Source organism: Mytilus californianus, unplaced genomic scaffold (genome assembly GCF_021869535.1).
Source record: "Mytilus californianus isolate M0D057914Y unplaced genomic scaffold, xbMytCali1.0.p SCAF_8, whole genome shotgun sequence".
NCBI lineage: Eukaryota > Metazoa > Mollusca > Bivalvia > Mytilida > Mytilidae > Mytilus > Mytilus californianus.
In genome coordinates this window covers 18,742,731-18,769,231 of record NW_026262734.1, presented here as the reverse complement: position 1 = coordinate 18,769,231, position 26,501 = coordinate 18,742,731, and the positions used below count along the sequence as shown (strand labels likewise).

The following is a 26,501-nucleotide window of genomic DNA, read 5'->3' as shown; positions in this document are numbered from 1 at the left end:
CCGTAGAGATATCAGCAGATTGATCTCCAGGCCAAAATCGGGGGGAAGTTTGACCTACCGAGGTTCCAAAGTACCCATTCTAGTTTAAACTCCGGTCTTCGTACCAGAGATATGTGCGGGAAAGTGAAGATTACCCTTCTGATTTACTGATATTTTGAGCGCTCCGGGTTAGAATCGAACCCGCGACCTTTAGAACTTAAAGTCGAAGATTGTTATTATTTTGGATTTTAAAAATGGCAAATGTAATCAATACTCAATTAAAAAAACGTGATCGAAAACTTTCACAAATTAACAAAAAAAGTTAACTGACAGACATATATTTTCAAAAAGTTTGTGAAACCTTTCAAATAAAGCATTTGATTTGATCTGATCTGATTATGTATCAAACTTAGCATTCTGTTTGACTTGTTTTATATTGGTTTGTGTTCCGCCATGAACTTCTATGAATTTGTTTATCATACACCATTTCAGTGCTGACGTTTGGGACCAAGATCGATATATTTTCATATAAAAGTATCGACTCATGATCAGCGATATCACTTAAAACATCCATTATAGAATAACAAAAATTTTCAAATAGTTTTCAGCTCTTTTCATTGTTCGCTATAAGATACTGGTAAATGATCAATGCAGGTGATTACTGTGAAAACTTTATTAATCTAGCAAAGTGTTTGTTTCAAAGCTCTTCAGTTTTAATTGTTTCATGGCTCTTCTATTTTGTGCCCAATAAATTGAGTTTAATTTTTTCAGGAACACTCAAGCCTACACCCAGTGAATCTTTCGAATTGTTTTGTTCATCTGTACGCACAGGGCTCCAAAACACGGTGGGCTTCAGGGAAGAACGCAATTTCTGAAATAATAACATAATTATAGCATAAAATTATTACATACAAATATCTACAAGGCCTTTAGTATCGTCAGGTACAAGCTAGCGTAATTATTTGGTCCTTACAAATATGACGGCGAGATTCCATTATGTAATAAAATCTATAATATGTGTAGTTTAGTTGTTGCCCATGTTATACGATATGATAAAAGACTTTCAATAAGCTTAATACGGTTTTGGAAGAAACAGAGAACACTCCTCGCCATATACCTAACTGGAAAATAAACGCAAAGTTTTGTATGAGAAAAAAATAATAAATGTGTTTCCCTTTTCTCTTGCTTAAGCCTTCTACGTTTGTTTAATGTTCCTTAACATATCGGAAAAGAACAACACCTAAGACATTGAGCAACAGCAGTTTACCGATGTTAAAATTAATTAAGAAGATACAAATAAAGGTACAAACAAAAGCAGAGGCATTGGCATGAACTCTAAAAGGAGCGACAGGGTAAGAGTCTCCTTTGTATGCATCACTTGCCATACGAAGACACGGTATTCGTGGAACTGCATATCTGGTATAAAGATTTGAACCTTTTAAAAATTATCTAAATCATTTTCTCTTAAATTGCAGCATCACGTTAGCATGAATATCAAATTAGACAAGTATTTACACCGGATGTGATATATACTCACTTCTGAAAGAGATCTTCCCTCTGCCTTCCGAATGGCAATGATTGCGAAAACTATAATAGGTATTATAGGAGAAACGGATATAAGTATTCCAATAACTGCTGCATATTGTGGATAAACATAAGATCCATACGCAGGTCTCTTATATCCTGCAAATGTTGATATAACTAATACCTAGAAAGAAATTAACAGAAACAATATGATTCTGGTGAATCAACAAGTTATTCAATATCAACGTAAGCACTTTGACATTTGACGACGTGTGTCATATGTGAGAGGGGATGGGGTTAGAGTCAGTTTCCTACAAAAAATAATCCAGTGCTTACAACCACTTGGACGATGCCACTGCTGATGGAGGCTTCCTCCCAGAGGGTATCACCAGCCCAGTAGTCAGCACTTCTGTCTTGACATGAACTATCATTGATATAGAAATAATTATAAATTAATTCTTTACTGAATTTTTCTAAATCCTGAGTGTTTTTCCCCCATGAATACATTACCTTAGATGTATTTGGCAAAACTTTCGGCATTTTGGACCCCAATACTCTTCAAAATCGTACTTTGTTTGGTCTTTTTTTTATTATTCGAGCGTACATTTTTGTACTTGGTGAATCTTTTGTAAACGAAACGCGCGTCTACCGTACACCAGTTTAATCCTGGTATATATGATGAGTTCATTTAAAACCAACAGGAAGATGCCACTGCTGATGGAGGTTTCCTCCCAGAGGATATCACAAGCTCAATAGTCAGCACCTCTATTTTGACATGAATTATCATTGATATGATCATAATTATACATAAACTGTTTACAAAACTTTGAATTTTTCGAAATCCTATGGATTTTCTTACCAAGGAAAAGATTACTTTAGAATATTTGGCAAAACATTTCGGAATTTTGACCATCAATGCTCTTCGTACTTTATTTGGTCTTTTTAACTTTTTGATTCGAACGTCACTGGTGAGTCTCTTGTAGACGAAACACGTGTCACACAATTGTAATCCTGGTATCTATGATGAGTGTATAAGCAATGTATTTACTATGCATTATTTATTCATGCAATCATTTGTGTATTTGGATTACTGGAATGTTAACTGTACATACATTATTGAATAAATTTGATCTAAAGTAAGATACTTATACTTTTCTTCAATATCAAAATAAAACATAAAATACTTTAGACATAGTACTTACCAATAATATTACAGGAGTAACAACTGCTATACATATTCTAAAAAAGGCAGGTAGTCGTTTACCTATCATCAGGTGGAGGTCTTGTGATAGACGTTCGAGCCCTGAAGAGTAATTAATGTTTCTCTACTTATTTTGATTAGGAATATTTAATGCAAATTTACTTCCAAAATATCACTTATAGTAAGCTTAAAATATATGGTAAAGCAATTTAATCCGCTCCATTCAGACTTCAAAGTCAGGAACTAATAATTAAGAAGTTTTCCTGAGTTGCTGTCTGCCATATTGTTTAGCATACGTGAGGCCTTTGGTTTCTCGTTAGAATTGTTTCACATTTTGTCATGCCGGTGTCTTTTAAGTGTACTATACGTTATGTTTTGCTCATTGCTTAAGATCGTTCGATCCTATAGAGTTGCTTACATCCAAGTCCTTTGCTTTCTTTTGGATAATTTTCTCAATGGCAATCATACCAAATCTCTTTATTCCTTTAGAAAATGACATTTTGATGTAGGTATATCGTTTTAATGATGCACCACCATCAATATGATACGTAAGGATCTTATCGTCAGAAAGTTTTGAAAAAAACAAATTGGCTGGTCAAGCAATGACAACTGAGTAACATGTTAAAAAATACAGCTAGTTGTTGTAAGAAACTCAAAGTACACAAATGAAGCTGTCATACTGTGAATTGTAGGAAAGTTAGGAAACATTTTGTAAAAAGTTCTTTTGTGGTATAATTCAGAGAAAATAGGTCTTTCATTCTTTTCGATCACGACTGCATTGCAAAATTAATGCTGAACAATTCTTTCAAAAGATTGTTCAACTTTACAAGCTGATTTAGTATATAAAATAGCAGTTTGAGGTTAGAAAATAACTTGCGACGAACTGTTCGTCATAAGGTATTAACGTTTATATGCCAAACTTGATAGGTTATTATTTACATTCCATAATACGTGGCTATTTGGAATGTATATGTAATAAAACAAAACATAATGAATTAAAATTATTGAAGCACGAAGCATGTGATTAACCTTCAAATTGCAATATGTAAATTACAATACCCACCATATATCCATCCAAATATTAAGCATTCCAAAATACCAATGATTGGTCTTGAAAAGGCAGCAATATACCAATCGATCAGTTGGAAAATATATATTCCTCCCTGAAAAGAAGGCAAAAATTGAGCCTCAGCTTGTGTGGAGTTCATGTTGCTCAATCTTCAGTTTTCTTTGGAATTTCTTGTTATTAGCTAATTGTCTTATCATCCTTTTTGTCTGTTTTTTTTTAACTTATGATATTTCATTACCCCTTAAATATACAATGAAAAGTCGAATATACGAAAGTCATATACTCGTTTTATATATTTATTTAAAAAATCACTTTTTTTCTTTTTATTTAGAATGGCCATTTTCAACATGCGAAAGCGTCAGCTTTTGACAAATATTTGTTTCTGAACGAACCCTCCTGGCTGTTTTTCAGTGCAAACCGGATCGATATATGGGCTTATACACAATATCATCAATGCAATGCAATGCAAGACGCGTATAATATGCTTTAAGAAAACTTCTACAGACATTACTACGGTATCACTGCTATGATGACATTGCATTAAAACTCTTTCTCGTTGTTGATTAACCAGAAAAATGGTATTATCTCAATTAATTAATTTTCTTTTTTTTTAGGAAATCATGAAGGTTTATTGTCGTTTTGTCACTTTAATATATTTTTCTAATAATAGCAAAAACCCTAAATTTTACAAAATTTCATAGGTAAAATGTATAAAGAACGTATGAAATACCATATGTATAATTATCTTCTGATTTCATGCGTCAACTGTAAAGTAATTACAAACACAACATGATAAATATGAACAGTTATATTTTATTAAATTAAACTGATTGACTTGGCGAATGTACTAAATAGTCTTGTAGATATTTAAAGCGTACACAATAAACAATATTGAATGAAGGTTTTAAAGGGACATTGACTGTCCAATTTATTCTCACCGATTCGACCCAAAATCGCATATTTTATTTATGACATACTAAATAGTCTATCAAAATTACAATAAGTCCTAAAAAACAATTTACAATGCTTGGACTCGTTATAATGTATCAACATTTTCTGTGAATTTTAGAATAGAAGCCATCTAAATAACCATGTATCGATATGATCTCCGAAGAATTCCGTGGGTCATTATGACCTGATATAAACATATATATAAATATAAATACACAGGCAAGCACGGTCAATCGTATAATGACGATTTTTCTAGGTCTGTTTGATTTCATGTCATAAATTAGAAAACTAGGTTAATTATCGTTGTAGCTGTATCTGAAAGATTTTTTTTTGGGCAGAATCAGTCAACGAAAGGGGTCTTCACGGTGTCGGCCTTGTTTCACTTTTCAATGTTGACATTCTTTTCTTTTTAATGACTAAACATACTTAGTCCATGCGTAGTCCATTCAAGTTAATGGTTAAATTAAAGTTCGCATGAATAAATGCCGATTCAAATGGGTTGAATTATTGACTTGCAAGCTAATAATACTTCATCGATGGATTGGAGCTTATTTTGACAAAATCGTACCGAAACTGACTGCTAATAACGAAATATTATTTACACAATTAGTTTTATAAATGTTTGAAACCAAAAAACAAATCTTATTTTGATTGTTTGTCAACTTCGTAGCTAATGCCACTTTAAATGACAGTATCGACGTCTACACTAACAATATTTTTGCTATTTAGCGCATAGGTGGTCTCGCAGCATGTAGAGGAGTTCCTATCTTCAATGCTCGGCCGCAAGCCGGGGCACAACAAAAGATTTAAAAAGAAATATTTGATGCATCTCTGAAAATCAAATTGCAATTAAAGTATAAAGGCTAATATTTACTGGAAAGACGATGTATCTTTGTATTGAATGTTACCTTGTGAGCATGACTACGTGAGATTTTATAAGAAATTAAAAAAAAAATTGAAAACATTCGAAATATTCTTCGTAGCCACTTGCAAAATTGTTACTTTCTATAAAAAAAAATTTGGTATGTTTTTCATTACATTTGAAAATATAATCAATTCAGTTTACATAAGTGAAGTATGATTTCGAACAATTCTTTTAAATAATACTTAATTTATATATATAATAAAAAGACAGAAGTATTTGATTACAAAAGAACTGTTTCTCTTCCTTACATTTTACATGAGTGTGCGTTATTTTGACCTTTCTTTCATTCTCATGTTCGTTGTGCTTTTGTACATGTATTCGATTTACGTGATCTCGAGGCTATTGCGTCGTCAAGACAACATTGGAAACTGACGGTGTTGGTTTCAATCTTGTAAATGAGAATGTATTATCAGTACATGTACGGAATAAAGATAAAAAAAATGTTTTGCTTTTTTTGGTTGTTTGCTGTCGATATCGTTTATTTGAATTTGTCTTACATAATGTTTCTATATAAATTAACTAAAAACTATAATTTCATATAAGATCGCTACACACCTGGAAGCAGAATATAATTCCAAGTACAAAACACAGCAAACAAAACAGGAATGTTATAAGGCTTCTCCGTCTACGTAGTCTAGGAAAGCTATCCGTAAATACACCAACAGCAGATTCGCAAATGGCAAACTAAAAGTATAAATAAATATGACATGTATATATGATCGTTCTCTCTTCTTTCTTGGTCTAGTTTCATTATGGTTTATACTCAACAGCTTTATTACAATGGGGAGACAGATCGATGAACAATTGAAACGTCATTACATACTTTCGTAAATTACTTAATAAGATGGCCAAAAACTCCTTATTTTTCCCCTCAATATGAAGCTTTAACTACCTCTGGTTAAGCTGACCTTATACCGATAAGTTATAAAATTGAGAATGGAAATGGGGAATGTGTCAAAGAGACAACAACCCGACCATAGAGCAGATAACAGCCGAAGGCCACCAATGGGTCTTCAATGCAGCGAGAAACTCCCGCACCCGGAGGCGTCCTTCAGCTGGCCCCTAAACAAATATGTTTGCACTGTTATGGCGTGTTTTGGCTTTTTACTCTCTACCATTTTATATGTTTGGCTTTCTAAACTTTTGGTCTCGGACATAACCAATGGATGGTACATGTATTCAAGAAACACGTATTTTGCGTATAAAATACTGTCATTAATTCTATTAGTATGGTACCGCTAATGATGGATTTCAGTCTCCTACAGTAGCCAGTGCTTCGAAATTAGACTAGAACTGTGTTATTGTAACACCTTAAAAGTTGCAACTCCTTGTTCAAAGTAAACCTATGATAGTTTTGGATGTTCTGTTTAGCTGCTTTTAGTTTTAATACTGTAAAACGTTTTCTATTTCTTGCTTTCTTAACATTTTTTCTTTAGCGTATCAGGTGAACATTATTCCATTATTGCGTAATATGCACAGAGAAATCATATCATATATATATGTACATGTTTAATGTTTGCAACATTTAAAAATAAATCTTTGAATGATTCTTAGTAGCACAAAAACGATTAATTTTGTTTGCAGCCGATCAACCAAAAGAAAGAAATTGGCATACACACAAGATCATGTAAAATGATATGACTCACTTTTTAAATAGTTTTTTTTCGTTTGATATATCTATTCCTTACCTGACTATCTAAGCCAACAGATAAAAGCATTATGAAGAAGAGACATGACCAAACATTCTGACCTGGTAGATGTGCTAAGGCTTCCGGATACGCCATAAAACCTATGCCTGGTCCTAAATAGACATAACATATTCTTCTTATTGATACACTGTTAGCAATTAAACTTTTTTTCCGGTCACATGAGTAAGAAAAGTGCATTGCCTCATATATATAAATATATACGCAGATTTTTATTATATATTTTCTATATTTTATTTTCTAATACAGTTCTCCCTGATTATTGTGTGATGAAACACTCTATTATCAATTTTAAAGATTCCCTATGAATATTTTGATAGTGACCTATAGTTGCAATTGCAGTGTCAGTACAGTGTATTTATCAGGCATGTTTTAGTGGATATCAAACAACGCTGTAGTTAGTATTACAACTCAATCTCTTTGAATATACTGTTACAGTAACTATCTATACAATTAAAACTGATATAAAGGCGTTTATTACATATACATTGAACAATTGTTACTAAAATTGGCGTGATATTATTTTCTGATAAATAGAGATTCGGAAAGAAATGATCACTATGCATATCATACTAGAAGTATTTTGTTCATATTTGATATAAAGGATGCAAATGTTGTAGCAATTCATCACTCAAGATCATTAAGACTACTCGATTAAACTCAAATGCAAAGAAACAGCGCGTGTATTGCTGTTCTTTGTAGAAAAAAATACCTTGAGGTCTTCAACACAGAGCAAAAGCCAACATCTCACTGCAAATTCATTACTTACTGTCTAGCAACGATTAGGGAGGATTTTTGTTCTATAGGTCGATAACACTGCAGACGAACCACACGTTGCGTATAAGAAATGATCAACCGGTCGGGGAAAGTATAAATCGGCTTAGAATTAGAAACACATATATGTCAACACACCTGATTTAACTATTTTGTCAATAGGCAGTCCAAACTTTGTAGCCATGAATCCTAGGACAGTAAATATGACCAGTCCACAATATATACTTGTTCCTTCACTTGTAAACGACAACAGGACTGAATCCCTTCAATAGAATAAGGGGAAAACACAACTTAATGTTTAATTGTAAAAATGTTTATTATATAAAAAAAAATATTATATCTATGGAATGCAATGCACATTAACATATATCGTTTAATTTGAAGGAAACTACTTCAAACATCATGAAAATAATTATATTTCAATTTTATATATCCCAGGGCCTTTTATAGCTGCCTATGCGGAATGCATGCGGAATGGGTTTCGCTCAATGTTGAAGACCGTATGGTGACCTATAGTTGTTAACTTATATGGCATTTGGTCTCTGGTGGAGAGTTGTCTCATTGGCAATCATACCACATCTGCTTATTTTTTTTTTTATAATTTTCCCTTTTTATTTGCATCCTTTTAATACTACTAGCTGTGTACTGTGTATATGGTGTGGGTACTATTCCGAATATATTTTTATATTTTAGAGTTCAGTTGAATGAAGTGAAACCATCGAGAAAATATTATTGCGACATTAAAATGTTATAAAATCTTACAAATTTTCAGTCGTCAAATTAAGTAAGCAATAAGCATTGATTTTTCGCCATCGAACACCAATCATAACACCAATGGACAAAAACACATAGCGAATTATAAAAGTACAACATAAATAAATTGAATATTCGAAACATGACAATTCCCAATCTCTCAAACCTCTTAATAATATATTACAACAACTTGGCAAAAACTAAAGTAGAATTTAAAAGTTTTAAAATTTTAGTTCAAAATATTATTATTGTTTCAAATGGAGTTGGTTTATTTTATTTACCTTAAACAGTTGTTGTCAAATTTGTTGAAACTAGCGAGAGAAATAAGAAGACCAGTCCCAGTTCCTAATGAAAAAAACACTTGTAAGCCAGCTTCAATCCAAATCTAAAATAGTGAGAGAAAAAACACTTGTAAGCCAGCTTCAATCCAAATCTAAAATAGTGAGAGAGAAAACACTTGTAAGCCAGCTTCAATCCAAATCTGAAATAGTGAGAGAAAAAACACTTGTAAGCCAGCTTCAATCCAAATCTGAAATAGTGAGAGAAAAAAAAAACACCTATAAGCCAGCTTCAACCCAAAAGGTTATTTTAATAGATATAAACAAGTTACCAAAGTTTCATGAAAACTGCTCAAAGCATTTTTGAGTTATTGTCCGAAAACTGGAAAATCCGCTTTTTTAATGAATAAAACCCCACAACTAGGAAACGTAAAATCTGAAATTTATAACAATCGAAAGGGAGCTTACATCAATAGATATAAACAATTCACCAAAGTTTCATGCAAATTGGTTAAAGGGCTTGTGAGTTATTGTCCGACATGTTGACGACGGACGGACTGACTGACGGATGGACGGACGGACGGACAACGGTATACCATAATACGTCACGTAAACGGGCGTAAAAAAATAGTGAATAAAACACTTTTAAGCCAGCTTCAATCTAAATCTAAAATACTGATAGGAAAAAAAAACACTTGAATACCAGCCTTAATCAAAATCTGGAATAGTCAATTGATTGTTCGTCTATTTGTAAATTTCTAATACTCATAGGAAAAGACGAAAACACATTTATTAAGCAAACTCTCTGTCTCTCTTTAATTCTTAAGTTTATGCAGATATATTTTTAATTATCTAAAGAAATTGAAGTTGAAGTATGCATATATTACAAACGAAATGATTTTGTTCATTAAATTTGAACATTTTAAAGTACATTTTTAAGAACATATATCATTTTAGTACACAGATGTCTGTAAACCCACTTAAAAATGTTAAGCACGACAAACTATTTCAGCATAACCATGAACAACTATTATAATCCTTCATAAATACATTATAAAATAATAACCATGTTATCAAATAAAATTTGACGTTTAAATTAGCATCATTGACTTTAATCATGTTAGCTTACATGTGTAGGTGTTTAATAGCATACGAACGCACGACTCAACATTAATAACGATCAATTTTTCATGTTGCATTAGGAAAAGATTTAAAACATCTGTTATCTAGATAAAAAAAATAGCGCCAACATACTATTTACTAGCATATGGAGAGAATTAATAAAAAAAAAACGATGTCTTGGTACGATGAAATCACGAACAAGTCCACAAAACACTACATAAAAAGTAAAGATTGAGAAACACGAACCCAAACAAAAGCCTTGGGTTAACTCATGTGCTCCGGAAGGGTAGTCATCTCCTGCCACTCACGTGACACCCGCCATGTTTATGCATGTATAAATTCAGTGAAAAGTCTCATTTGTTGATGTCACAATCGAATAATGTTTTAGTCGCACGAAGCGAACAAATTATTTTAAGAGCTGCACATTAAATTTATGACAAAAAAAATATCAATCAGATAGTTTTCCCCCCGATCAAAACAGTTTGTTCTTCAAAGTTGGGAATCATAATATTTTTGTTATTTTAGAAAATAACCATACTCCCGATCTCTCAAAGAGAACATGTTGTTCCTACATTATTTTTTTCGTACTTACACTGATTTCTAAAAGTTTACTAAAATCTGGATTTAGATATGTCATAACTCCGTAAAGAGAACCATCAAGTGTCAATCCTCTGATGAATATCACCGTTAGTAAAATATACGGTAATAATGCTGTTACGTACACAACCTTTTAAAAAACATATATATACATGTAATTTAGACATACACTTTTTCTCTTTATAACTCATTATTAAAAGATATTTTCAAAATTGCCTTAAATGGTCGACTATATGCAAATTACGCCCAATTTAACGTAGTGCTTTTAGTATATAACTTATTGAAATTGTTTCAAACCTTTATTGATTTATTTGCATTTTTACGAAATGAACACGGCTTTTCACATTTTAAAAACGTTCACCGGCACTCTTATCAATATACTAATGAGTAAAAATTTAGTCATTCACATGTATAGTGTTAAAACAAAACCATTACTATATATATGCATGCAGAAGTAACAAATTGAATGTACACATGCAGTAAAGGTCAGAATTTCGAGTATAATATACTAAATCAATGGACATACGATAGAAAGTAATGTTTACTAACCTTTCCTATTGATTTGATCCCTTTCATTATGCATAGTCCTACAATAACCCATGCACCAAGCAAGCACAACAATAAACGCCAGTTCAAATTACCTAAGTCTTCTAAACCTGTGGACATTTGCAGTACATTGTTTCTGTAACGAAGACAATCGGTTACTTACAAATGTAAGAAATGCATAATTTTTTTTTAGACTTATCAGTATAAAGCATATTGTAGGAATGCTTTATCTAAAATTGGAGTTCTGCTTCTTTGCTACATGTATATTTGCATTCGACATTTGAGTGCAAAACCAAAGACCATTCGAATCTTGATCAGAATAATGTGTCGTAGTAGAGATACATATTTTATTGCGGAACGTTACCTTGTGAACGTAGCTTGACAAACATTCGACTTATTGTATATTAATACTGGTTCTGTGTAACAATTTAAACTCTTATATAGGGAGTGTGGCACGCATGGTCATGAATTTTCTTCAAACTTCACACACTTACTAGTCTTGATGAAACAAACAAAAAATGGCAAACTTTTGGTTGCTAAACATATCGGTTGCCATATGGCAACCGATGACCAGTTTTACCTCTTCTGAATATCTATGATTTTAAGCTGAAAAAGGCTATTTTCAACATAATTTTTCATAATAAATAATTAAGATAATGAATATTGTTTTATGATTTTATTAAATATATGCATTTTATTAATGTTATTTAATAACTGATATTTTCATATTCCATTTCAATCATTATCACATATACCCCCCTTTTTATGTGGTTTGCACTAGGTAAAAAATACCCTTTTGAGATCATTTTTGAAGGCTCACCATAATTGTTTGCGGACACCTGAGTTAAAGTCAACCATGAATTCATAAATATCATAGTCTTATCTTATCAATGATGCGAAAAAGTAATGGGGAAGTATGTCTCAATATTTTGTTACCATGGATACAAAATGCTTAGTTTTCATTTTTTCAGAAATTTTTTTTTTTTGAAAATTTTGAAAAAAAATGTTTTAAAACCTAATTCTGCAGTCAGAAAAAAATAAATAAATATACAATATGTAGAAATTATTGTAATCATCAAAATTTTAAACATATTCATATATAACGGTATTATAGTTTTAACTGTGTTGCTATGGAAACAATTTCATTTTGATACACAAGTTTAAAACAATTTTGAAAAAAGTTTCAGTTAGTTTCTTGAATGTGCACAAAAGTAGGAAAACTAAAACACTTATTAAGTTTCACTGTATACACACATGTGTATATATAAATGATTTTGCTAGTATAGTATTTCGATAATGGTGTTACCACTTGAAGGAAACAAACACAATTTCTCTATTCTGGATAAAAGTGCTGATTATAAAGAAATTTCAGTCTGTTTTCATGATCATGAAAAATATACAAGAATAACAATTACTCAATCTAGAAAAAAACAAATAAAATCATGTAAAAAATTACATATTCAATTGTACAATATTTGCCATTGAATGTGTTGCCATAGAAACAAGCAGTTCATTTGCAAAAATACGGATAAGTACTAATTTTTACAAATGCGTTTTAATGAACTTCGATACATATAACAATGAATGTATACAGTTTTGCTTACATAAGCAGGTTTTCTTTGTATTTGAGAAATATTAATAATATTCCAGGCATTATAAGTGATAGTGTTGCCATAGAAACAACAAATTACATGTATATGCATAAACTTGGAAAACGCTTGAAAATAGACTAAATCTCTCATACAAAAACTCTCTTCTGTAAGTTTTCAATTTAATGCAGTGTCAAAGAATGATGGCTTTTACAAGTCAGTCCATCAACTAGTATTCAAATGCTGTTGTGAAGATTAAAGATCAAAGTGCCACTTGGTGTTGACAGTTTGGAATTTTAGCTACTAGCTCCTAACTATTTATACATAATATTAAGAAGATACAATCAGAACATTGTTCAGTTGACAGTTCAAGAAAGGCCAAGCTTAAAATTGTTTGTGTGAGGCACAGAAATAAATACTTATCACAAATAAAAATAATCAATATCGTTGCGGGGGGGGGGGGGTAGTATTTTGTAAAAATGAAATGATCGATTAGTTAGGGTTTGCTTTGTGTCCAGTGTCAAATATCTCATGCATATTTCAGAAGAGAACAAAATCAATAAATTTAATAGGAACATTGTTGGTCCAGTGCTAGTCTACTGACCCAAAATTAATTAAAGGTAATAATTTGATACACTTCAACACAATAAAAAATAGAACAAAAAGAGTCAGACGTTGGTTCTCTAAGTAAATGATAATTGACCATCTAACCTTTCTTTCTATAAAGGAAACATACCTATATAATGAGCTGTTTATTTTTCTTATTCATTATTAAACTCGATGTTGAAATGGCAAAGCATGTATAGCTATACGTTTTGAATATTATTGTATTATTGGATGATGAGTATCTACATGAAGATCTTTTTTGAGGTGAAGTTGAAAAAAATAGACAATTTCAAAAAGATCCGGCAATATGGGTAGGCTGGGATGAAGGCGGACAATTTGAAATATCACTGGAAATCGGGATCAATTGGACAAGGACAGAAATTTCAATAGGTCAACTTGGGTGCCCCTAAAAGAATTAACACAAGGGTTCGTTAGCAAACAAAAGGCGTAACCAACAAGGGCGGGTACTGTTGGCCGTTGACCCGATGGTCCCTGCTATCCATCCGACACATTTCTTGTTTGCCTTTCTGGCCGAGGAGGAATTTTCGAGATTTTCCAAAAAGATTCGTTTTCCTACGAGGAACCGCGGAAATCTATCAGATGGTGGCTGTGGGTCTTAAAACGAGCAGTGGGGGGAAATATACCATCTGGACAATTTTCATATAACGGGTCCTACTGACTGCCTAAAGTGATGGCCCGCTACATTTATGCTTCAGTGATTTAATATGTAATCAACCAAATATTTCCAATAAATAAGGAGGGGACAGGCGCTCAGGGCCCCTGGATCCGCCTTTAGTAGCACTATCTTAACATTAGTATTAGGCATTGGATTATTGAAATTTGAAAAAATAACAATTATATTTAGTTTATGGATTTTTAGCAGCAAATTAAAAAATATTGACCATAAATTATGATAACTCTTTACCGTGAAAAGGTTAATTTAAAAGAATTATATACATGTACATATAATTTTATTTTCACTGAACATGCTGAAAGCCCATTACAGAAAGATGTTTCTCAAAACTAGTATATTGTTTTTCTTTTAACAAAAAAAAATAGGTTTTACTTTGAAACAGGACTCAATGTTTATAACATATAATACACTGTGATTTTTTGTCCTTGACTTTTTGTCTGTGACTTTCTGTCCTTTATTCTGACCGTTATCATGACCAGGAAAAATGACTTTATACCTATTTATATGTAATAGGCTTTGCATCAAATTTATAGAAACACTTAGATTGAACCATTAATTTTATCAAATAAGAAAATATAAAATGCTTTTCAAACATATTAGCAAACGATAAATGTATTGACTTTCGAGAACATTTGGCATACCTCAAGTTAAGTCGTTGAATATGTTTACTTATATTTTATTAAAATATTTTAAACTACCAAGATATCGTGCATGCAGGGGCTCGGGCATACCTAAAGTAGTCCGCGAAATATTTATTTTTTTATGAAAATATTTAAAACTACCAAGATATCCTACACAAGGCTCGGGCATGCCTTAAGTTGTACGTGGAAATAATTATTTACTGTTATGAAAATATTAAAAAACAATTATATTGGATTTATCAACTTACATGTATTTTTGGCCTACTTCACACCTTTTGTGTGTTACTTTAGATTTGTGATCAAACGTGTCAAATTATAACCGGTAATAAACAACATAATTTACAACACAGTAAAATACAATATACTACTCAATACCATAAAAAGTTTAAATAACCTGGTGCCCGTCATAGTACCCTAAACTGTTTTTCCCAGTTTTTTTTTATCATTTGATAAAGACTTTACCATTTAATCTTAATGGGTTTTCTTTATATAAATTTTAAGCAAATCCTATAAGATATGGATAGGTACTAGGTAGTACAACGATCAGGACACAGTCAACGTTGGTCAGGTCAAGTTTTTTTTTACCCCAAAACATATATTTCCCCCCTTTTTTTAATGATATAAAATAACACAGAAATTTTCATCGGTTAGGTCATTGCTGTTGTTGGTCAGGTCATTGTCAACGTTAGAAGGGTAACGTTTTCGGAATTTTTCGGAATTTTTTAATATTTTTTTCTATATTTTTTCATATAGTTATATATTAAATGATCAAATTTTCTTATATTTCAAATTTAATATAAATCCTTTAAGAAATAAAAAAGTAATGAGCATTTTCATCTGGTCCTGTCATTGTCAGCGTTGGTCAGGTCACGTTTTATGAAGATTTGAAAGTTTTCTATATTTTTTCTTATATTTATGTATTAAATGGACTAAATTTATAGCAATTCAAATTTGACAAAAATTTTAAGAAATAAAAAAGTTATTAGCATTTTCGTTTTGGTCCAGTCATAAGTGTAACCCGTCAAAGGGAGATAATTCGTATTGTTAGGAATATTACACAATGACCATTTTTTAGAAATTAATTTCAGATGTTTCTAAGTAGATTCCCCATAACTTTTTTTGATTTTTGATAAAAACAAGGCTGAAATTAATTGTTTTTGTGTTTCTTTTTAATAGATGTAGCCGCATAATTTCACAACACTACACCAAATATTGTATTTTTCTCAAAATTCCCAACTTTCTCCGCTGTTACCATGGTAACCAACCAATGTATATATCGGTTGGCATTATTTTTCTGACTAGGCTAATAGGATATACATATCAGCCAATTTTCAGAAAGATCGGTGACTATGTGTGCCGAAAAAGTTTAAGTGGTTACAGAGAATGAGTATTAAAATAAGAAGATGTGGTATGATTGCCAAAGATACAATTATCCACCAGAGACCAAACGACAAAGATTCAAAAACAGTGTTTTATTTTCAATAACAGAAAAATGACTATCGGCGTATGTAGAACTCATGTTGGGTTTTTTTCCGTAAGAAAGAATAAATTTAAAATTAACACCAAAAGAAGGGCTCATTTTGACATTCATGTTTTGTACCTCCATAACTTAAAGAGTTCTTAAATTATATGAACCCGAAGGAAAGATCTATTAGGGCTTGAGAACTTACTGCCAAAAGTCTTCCTGTGCAGTAATCCATTCGGAACTGTTATTCGCTATCAACTCCATGTTTGTGGTATCTTCATAAACCTGTGAACTAATGTTCATACTGTGCCCCGTTATGTTATTAATATTCGTCAAGAACCCGTGATCCACTACACAATTAGGACTATTCCAGTAGTTGTCACAAGTTGTCCATGGTAACGGATTCAGAAAAGAGTTCCCGATGTAATACAAAGTCCATGCAATGATCATGTTGTAATAGATACTAAATACAAATATAGGAATCATCATACCAACACCTATTCCTGCAAAATAAAAATGTTATTCCAGTTCAGAGATAAAACTATTTAAGTTTGTTACATACATAGATATTTTTGTATACAAATGACGATTTTATAGGAAAAAACAATGACGGGGTGCATCTTCAAAGACACACCAACCCAAAAGCGCAAATTAACAGAACAAGCTATGCATCTCATCAAGGCTAAACCAATTTTAAACAATAGAACAATCAAAATTATTGTATTTTTATTTTGACCGGTTAATTAAGGGAAAAAGAGGACATGATTTATCCGTTGTTGTGTCTACGGAATAATTAGAGATGTGCAAATCCTATATACAGAGCGATGCTTCACTTTCTTAAATGTTAAATTTTTTTTTTCAGTTATGTCGTTTTCAACTTTGCTTAAACATGATTGTTACATGGCGAAATTTTCTGTATCCAATTAACCTAGATTTAGGTTAATAATAATTTTTAATTATAAATGATAGTATTCATATCAATTCAGTAAAGTAATGCATATTTATTAAGATAACACTCTTAAGCATTTTGTGCATGACGATTAAATAACAGGAGCGTTGCCCCTTGCTTTGGGTTTGTCAAGTGCGTAGGAAATTAAACATTGTTTTGGCATATTTATTATCTGAACTGCCTAAATGATTCTTTTGTAGTCATATAATTCAAAATAAAAATTGTGTTTCTTCGGGTAAATCAAATTTCCTCGCATATATCTATATATTGAACAAACTGACAGAAAATGGTATTTAACTTTAATAAAAATAATTTATAAAAATTTGCATATACGATTTACACAGGAATAGTGAGGTTACAACCGACTTTAATATTGAACACTACCACACTTAGTTAATAGATACAGATCAAGGCTGTCGTTCGGTATATCAAGAAAAATGATCGTGAAAGAATACCTAACGGTGGTCAAGCATTGCAATCGGATCGTGAAAGATTTGGTATCGGATCGTGAATGTGATTAATTGTATTTTCACTTCAAAATCTGTGAAAAACCTGCTGTATCTTCAAAACGCGGAATAAATCCAGAAAAAAATTATGTCTGTCAAAATGATTCAATTTTCTCAATAATACTGTGCATTAAGATTAAGAAAATATGCAGTACTTTTTGAGAAAACACAAAAGGCGCAACACAAGTCTATGGAATTCATTAAAAAAACACGGTTTGTACCTATAATGGTCACATTCCAATATATAATAATATATATTTGAATTTTGTTGATTTTTCATCAAAATTGGTCGTAAAAGATCGGGCAACGCATTATCTTGATCGTGAAAGTAAAGGTGTGACCAGACGGGCGCAGGACGTTTGCGCTTTTTTACCTGTAACACTAAAGGACTTATGCGCTTCAAACACTATGGACATTTGCGCTTTAAACTTTGATATACCTGTACAAAATTGACAAGACATTTGCGCTTTTTACCTATAACAGTTTACCAGTAATCTTTAAAAATGTACCATAGCCATGGAAAGATGTACATATTTGTTTTGAAAGTTCTTCCGAATTAACGACAAAATCAGAAAAAAATATTCAGGTAAACTAGACGTATTATAAAAAATATAGTATACGTTTCTAGGTAAACGATAGAGAGAACGAACCTTTATTGATGGAACATTTAGTTTTTGACCAAATTCAGTTAGCTTTTTTAATTAGTGAATTTAAAATTGAAAACTATATTCCTCTTGTGTCCATTCTGTTGCATGAATAGTCCGAGGAACTGCACCATCATAGTTGATCCAAGCTTGTTTCAATTTGTGAAGATCGAAATTTTATTTTTGAACCACTCAAATGTCCCGCGCCGGACCAGACTTAATAATCAGAAAACAATATTTCGTTTACCAATTGATATATACCAGTAAAAAAAAAACCGATACAAGGTAATGTATTTTCCATATATAATGAAATTGGATACACTGTACCAAGGTGAATAATTGCCCAATTCGTCTAATATTTACAGAGTGTTATCTTTTTTATCAAAACCATTGATTTAAGGCAAAACGCGATTTCTTTATTTTTTTGCAATTTTTGTTATTTCAAAAATCGTATTTTCACCCAAAAATTCAAATATCGATAATAGAGCTTATAACTTTAAACTTAAACATGGTCTGCTTAAAATTTTGAATGCCTTTGCAGATATTTGAATACTTAATTCTCATCTTCGAAATTAAGTGCCGATTGTTGTCATCATTTTCCGCAAAAAAAATTTGACCCCTGTGTTCAATAATACGGTATTTTCTCACTTTCCAATTTGGTCAGATTCTTTCAATCATATGCATTTGCTTTGCAAAAGCATGTTTTTCATTGGATAATTTAACAGTTTTTTCCTATTTATTTTATTTTATGATAAATTGGAGTGCAATCTAGTGTATCGTTACTTTTGTTGACTAGTATTCTTGCAACTAGTGGAAGCGTGTCATTATTTTTATAACATTAATGCTTTCATTTTTTTCTGACTTTTTTTTATTTCAACGCTTTTTCTTAAAAGTTATTAAAATAACTAAAAACGTGTCTAAAAAGGTAGATTTACTACATAAAGTACCTTCAGAAGCGTAAATTGTCGTAACGTAAAAGTATATATGTATCCATAATGCTTAATGGATCCGCCGCGGAAATATATGCATGTGTACGGGGGGGGGGGGGGGGGGGGGGGACCAGGGGGGGGGGCAGGGGGGGAAGCGTTGTTAAAAAGTAAAGTCACAAAAATACTGAACTCCAAGGAAAATTCAAAACGGAAAGTCCCTAATCAAATGGCAAAATCAAAAGCTCAAACACATCAAACGAATGGATAACAACTGTCATATTCCTGACTTGGTACAGGCATTTTCTTATGTAGAAAATGGTGGATTGAACCTGGTTTTATAGCTAGTTACTTTCAGATATAAGGAGTGTCGTTCGTGCGTATATAGTATGACAATATTAGCTCATTTATTGCTTATTTCGTGGCTGCGCTGACATTAACTTAGAAGGTACCATGATAACGTTATTTTTACTTGATTGTTTGATCAGCCTGTTCACAATAGCTATATGTCGTTGTATTCAACTTAGTGGGAAAATTACCAATCAACGTACCTCGACTGTGCCTAATGCCCAGCTTAAACTGTAATTTAGCCGATGAAGTTCTTTTCTAAATCTTTAATTTGTATAAGAAATCAAAACTTAAGAAAAACGGACAAATAAAGTGTTATTGCTACAAGGTACCTAGTCGGTGTGGTATTATACATATTAAGATAATCAGATCCAATGGCATTGAACGATTATAGACCTATTCACCAACAAAAAATAACCGGAATGAGTCTGGAAAATTCTGAATTTGCTATACCAATTAGAATTATAAATTATCCTAAAATTAAATAAATATTTGAACGTTTTCGTAGCATCAGATCTTTCACGATCCTTTTCACGATCTTCAAAAAGCGGTATCCGATCTTTCACGATCTGAAAAATCATTTTTTTGAAAATATTTCATTTTTTGCAAAATTTCAGGTTATTATAACACAAATTAACTTTAAGAACCATTTGAATCATTTAAATGGAATGACATTTTACAAAGAAAAGTTGTTTAGTCATTCGAAGTATGAAACAAAAATGGTTGTTTACATACTTATTGTCATTGAAATGTCGAGGAGCAATCGACCTTTTGTAGTTTTGTAAAAAACTGTGTACTTTTAAACCCGAACGACTATGAGTTAGTGTTACATTTTGTAATGGGTCATCCCAATTTAACGCAATTTTGATAATATCTACAACTACATGTATAGAGACTGCTATCATCTTGAGATATCCATGTACGTAGCTTAATCCAAGATCAAATTCGGATCACGCTTTTTTAAACACATGATAAACACGTAGGCATGTTTTAGATTATTGGAATACAAATTGGTAAAAACGATTATGAATAAGTTTGAACCCTATATTTCTGATAGATAGACCCGAGCCAACCATAATATCAAAAAGAAACAAATGTTATTTTAAGGTCCCAGAAAACTGTTTGATATAGTTTATTAAAAGAGGACAAATAAAAAAATGGTAAATTATTTAAAAAAAAAACACATAATAAACAGCGCCTGGTTGTGATAAATTGCCTATTCGGTTAATATCGCTCGTGGTAAAATCTTGGCAAAAAGGGCCAATCCGTGGTAAACATCGATATAAATTCAAGCCGCCATGAATTATTTGTAAGCTTGTTTCCGCCGATACACATAATTAATGACGAAAGATTTATTGGAGATATTGTCTTTTTGTCAGATTTTTCTCTATTATTCGTTAAAGTGTGGCATTGCTCTTACGTCTGCTAAGTAAAGAGGAAATAAATGTGCTTACCTGTATCCATTGATAGATTTACCTTTGAATAGAGGACATACTTCCCAAACATGAAGAAACCCTTTGCCACTGAACTGTCCAATTGTGGTCTCCAGGAACAATAATGGTAGTCCACAAAGAATCAAGAAAAACAGAAACGGAATTAAAAATGCTCCTAAAACAAAAAAAAATGATGTTCTTTAGTAAAAAAACACTATTTATTGTAATAAACAAGTTAGTTTTGAGTAAGATTCTGAGATGTCGTATTTATGTTGGGTTATTTTTCAACTTGATCTAGATTTCGTTCTTTTCCCATTTCAAAAACGTATATCCATACATTCCCTCTTTTTCAATTTTTTTTCGATATCTACAATTTGGCAAAGTATAAAAAAAATTCTATCTGACGAAATATTTAGTGATCCACCTTAAAAATCTTGAACATCATACAAATTGCAAACCGAACATCGTTTGTAGAAAAATAAACTTATTTAATTCTATAATTATAAAATTTATACAAATTTAGTGTTTACAATAGACGGGGGCTTTTTATTCATCACAAAAGAAGCAACACGATACAACTTCTGACTAGTTTATAGCACTGCAGGATTTAAACTACCTCTTTTCATTGATCCCAGTTTGTGCAAACATTATTAGCTTTCTTATACAAAATCTTTCCAGAGTGGCTATTTGTCCGGCTAGCCGGACGAATAGTGCTAGGGCTATTTGTCCGGCCATTGCAATGCGCATGTCATTTTATGTGCGTACGAAAGTGAGTGTAATATTATCTTCAGCAGCACCAGGGGTCGCGTGTAATCCGATCACTGATTTTCAATTTTGAAATCATGGCTGAAAACGGGGATATTAATATTTGTGATAATTTTCCAGTTTTCAGAATTTGACAAGGGAATACGATAGTATAACTTAAAAAAAGTGGGGGATGTGGGATATAGGATTATAAAAAGTGGGGATATGAAATATAGTGGACAATAAAGGTGGGATCTGGGTAAAAAGAAAAGAGGGATTTGGAAACTGTAGGAACGCCACGTGTTACCCCAACCCTCTCATCACCCCTAACTCAAAATATAGACAACTTTATGTTAAGGGGATCTATAACTCGATCTGTTTGACAGTCTCAGACATGATAATTTTGTACCTTTTTCAACAAGAAAAACGTTAACTTAATCTAAAATGCATGAGCCAATCACGACCCAAGTTTGGTTTACAAGTAATTTCCTCCCTCTTTTTGCAATGTGAAGCAATAGATATAGATATAACATTGAATATAAATGATTTTTTTTTCTAAAAGTCTAAATTGAAAACAACGTTCAAATCTATGATTGCGTTGGATAAAAACCGCAATTTTTATACGTGTGCATGTAAAAGAAATTTCTTGGTAGAGGGGTCTAAATACAGCACAAACAACAATTTCCAAAAGACCAAAAAAAGTGAAAAAGTCTTTTAACAAAACGCATTTGACTAACAGGTCGAACAACTGATGTTCTTAAACCCTGCTGACTGCCATTGCCAAATAAATTGATCACCAGATCTAACGAAGTGGATCTTAATATTACTTTAATTCCAAACAGAAAACAATAAACTTGTGGAAAAGATGGTATACCACAAACATGAGGTGCAAAAATTTGTACACCATATCCGGATTTCGACAATTAATGTCTCTTCAGTGATGTTAGGGATCGAAACGGTATTTGGAAGGCCATATAATTTACCTCAATTAAGGATAGACTCTTGAATTTTAAAGAGTCGAAATAGGATGAACGGATCATATAAACCCGAAGGAAAATATAACACAAGCCCAAACGAAAAAATATATAAAAGTCTAAATTGAAAACAACGTTCAAACCTATGATTGCGTTGGATAAAAACCGCAATTTTTATACGTGTGCATGTAAAAGAAATTTCTTGGTAGAGGGGTCTAAATACAGCACAAACAACAATTTCCAAAAGACCAAAAAAAGTGAAAAAGTCTTTTAACAAAACGCATTTGACTAACAGGTCGAACAACTGATGTTCTTAAACCCTGCTGACTGCCATTGGCGATTGCCAAATAAATTGATCACCAGATCTAACGAAGTGGATCTTAATATTAATTTAATACCAAACAGAAAACAATAAACTTGTGGAAAAGATGGTATACCACAAACATGAGGTGCAAAAATTTGTACACCATATCCAGATTTCGACAATTAATGTCTCTTCAGTGATGTTAGGGATCGAAACGGTATTTGGAAGGCCATATAATTTACCTCAATTAAGGATAGACTCTTGAATTTTAAAGAGTCGAAATAGGATGAACGGATCATATAAACCCGAAGAAAAATATAATACAAGCCTAAACGAAAAAATATATAAAAGTCTAAATTGAAAACAACGTTCAAACCTATGATTGCGTTGGATAAAAACCGCAATTTTATACGTGTGCATGTAAAACAAATTTCTTGGTAGAGGGGTCTAAATACAGCACAAACAACAATTTCCAAAAGACCAAAAAAAGTGAAAAAGTCTTTTAACAAAACGCATTTGACTAACAGGTCGAACAACTGATGTTCTTAAACCCTGCTGACTGCCATTGGCGATTGCCAAATAAATTGATAACCAGATCTAACGAAGTGGATCTTAATATTAATTTAATACCAAACAGAAAACAATAAACTTGTGGAAAAGATGGTATACCACAAACATGAGGTGCAAAAATTTGTACACCATATCCGGATTTCGACAATTAATGTCTCTTCAGTGATGTTAGGGATCGAAACGGTATTTGGAAGGCCATATAATTTACCTCAATTAAGGATAGACTCTTGAATTTCAAAGAGTCGAAATAGGATGAACGGATCATATAAACCCGAAGAAAAATATAATACAAGCCTAAACGAAAAAATATATAAAAGTCTAAATTGAAAACAACGTTCAAACCTATGATTGCGTTGGATAAAAACCGCAATTTTATACGTGTGCATGTAAAACAAATTTCTTGGTAGAGGGGTCTAAATACAGCACAAACAACAATTTCCAAAAGACCAAAAAAAGTGAAAAAGTCTTTTAACAAAACGCATTTGACTAACAGGTCGAACAACTGATGTTCTTAAACCCTGCTGACTGCCATTGGCGATTGCCAAATAAATTGATAACCAGATCTAACGAAGTGGATCTTAATATTAATTTAATACCAAACAGAAAACAATAAACTTGTGGAAAAGATGGTATACCACAAACATGAGGTGCAAAAATTTGTACACCATATCCGGATTTCGACAATTAATGTCTCTTCAGTGATGTTAGGGATCGAAACGGTATTTGGAAGGCCATATAATTTACCTCAATTAAGGATAGACTCTTGAATTTCAAAGAGTCGAAATAGGATGAACGGATCATATAAACCCGAAGAAAAATATAATACAAGCCTAAACGAAAAAATATATAAAAGTCTAAATTGAAAACAACGTTCAAACCTATGATTGCGTTGGATAAAAACCGCAATTTTATACGTGTGCATGTAAAACAAATTTCTTGGTAGAGGGGTCTAAATACAGCACAAACAACAATTTCCAAAAGACCAAAAAAAGTGAAAAAGTATTTTAACAAAACGCATTTGACTAACAGGTCGAACAACTGATGTTCTTAAACCCTGCTGACTGCCATTTCGTTTGGGCTTGTATTATATTTTCCTTCGAGTTTATATGATCCGTTCATCCTATTTCGACCCTTAAAATTCAAGAGTCTATCCTTAATTGAGGTAAATTATATGGCCTTCCAAATACCGTTTCGATCCCTAACATCACTGAAGAGACATTAATTGTCGAAATCCGGATATGGTGTACAAATTTTTGCACCTCATGTTTGTGGTATACCATCTTTTCCACAAGTTTATTGTTTTCTGTTTGGTATTAAATTAATATTAAGATCCACTTCGTTAGATCTGGTGATCAATTTATTTGGCAATCGCCAATGGCAGTCAGCAGGGTTTAAGAACATCAGTTGTTCGACCTGTTAGTCAAATGCGTTTTGTGATTTTTTTTCTAATATACATTGACTACATTGGACTTTATTTGAAGAAAGCAACCATTTCAATTACCAGTAACAAAATTGGGGCCTAACAATTTAAGATTGCAAAACATTGCTTTATAGATGTCCATATATATAATTTGCCACACCCTGGTGCTGCAGAAGGTAATGTTTCACACTCACAGACATGCGCATTGAACTGGCCGGACAAATAGTCCTGGTACTATTTGTCCGGCTAGCCGGAAAAATAGCAACTGCCAAATCTTTCTCGAGTCATTCTTTTGTTCCAAGACAAAACTGTGTTGTGATCAATGATGATGAAAGCCAGCCAGTAGGTTCAGATCTGCCTTAATGTTGTCAGAATATCTTAAATGTCGAATGAAAGGACAATATGTATCTATATATTAATATATATAAATATTAATTGGAATTATTTTTTTTTTTGGAAATGGGTGGGGGGGGGGGGGGGGGGGGGGGCAGGGTATTTTTTTCAGCTGTAAATAGACTAAAAAATAACTTCCTAGATTTGATACAAGCATACAATTTTATCACCAAGATGTTTTTATCATAGTTTACTTACCTCCTCCGTTTCTCATGCAAATGTACGGAAAACGCCACAGATTTCCTAATTCAACAAGATAACCCACCATTGACAAAACATATTCCACTTTTTTGCTCCATTCTCCCCTTTCCAGACGATTTTTTTCAAAGTCGTTGCTGCTGTTCGATAAACTCCTCATTTTTAAATGAAATATAAAGTTTTTCGTCGAATAGAATTCTCGTACAAAATGAAACTTTGTGACATTGAATGGTCATGTGTATGGTTGGTTGAATTATATTTTATTTGTGAACTGATTATCTAGTCAAGGTTGTGTTTAAATTTCATGCATGAGAATGTTAGTTTTTCACTTATACTTTAATCGACCATAAATTTATTTCATTTTAATACACTCTTTATGTATATGCCCAGTTTCGAAACACCTTTTATTGTAACTTTTATTTATATATATTCATATTTAACTAAATGTCCAAAATTAATAGGGTGTACCATAAATTGAAATGAATCTGTGTGAGCCTTTTTTAAACACCGTCAAAACTTCAACGCCATACATATGGTTATGTGAATAAAAATATATGAATCGATATACGAGTGTATCTCGTCTGGATAGGATCTTGATGCAATTTAATTTTCTAGTTGATTATAGATTTTAGCACAATTCTTCGTTAGTGACAATAAAGATTTGAAGTGACA

At 32.1% G+C, this 26,501-nt stretch overlaps 1 protein-coding gene across 1 annotated transcript; it reads right to left on the bottom strand.

Moving 5' to 3' along the window:
* Positions 1–637: 637 nt before the first annotated feature.
* On the bottom strand, positions 638–26,093 carry LOC127711059 (sodium- and chloride-dependent glycine transporter 1-like). Its single transcript, XM_052217018.1, has 13 exons — positions 25,830–26,093; positions 21,270–21,401; positions 16,626–16,923; positions 11,429–11,561; positions 10,875–11,009; positions 9,164–9,267; positions 8,268–8,392; positions 7,338–7,450; positions 6,205–6,333; positions 3,768–3,867; positions 2,706–2,806; positions 1,517–1,687; positions 638–850 (listed from the first exon to the last, which is right to left on the bottom strand). The coding sequence occupies exons 1-13, from the start codon at positions 25,987–25,989 to the stop codon at positions 713–715; spliced, it is 1,839 nt and encodes a 612-aa protein (XP_052072978.1). The 5' UTR covers positions 25,990–26,093; the 3' UTR covers positions 638–712.
* Positions 26,094–26,501: the final 408 nt, after the last annotated feature.

Bases quoted from the DNA above. Each gene is read 5' to 3' on its own strand.
- LOC127711059 (XM_052217018.1), bottom strand. From the start codon at position 25,989: ATGAGGAGTTTATCGAACAGCAGCAACGACTTTGAAAAAAATCGTCTG. The intron at 2,807-3,767 runs GTGGGTATTGTA...ATTACTCTTCAG, and splicing joins AATATTTGGATGGATATATG to GGCTCGAACGTCTATCACAA. The intron at 851-1,516 runs GTGAGTATATAT...TTATTATTTCAG, and splicing joins AGGGAAGATCTCTTTCAGAA to AAATTGCGTTCTTCCCTGAA.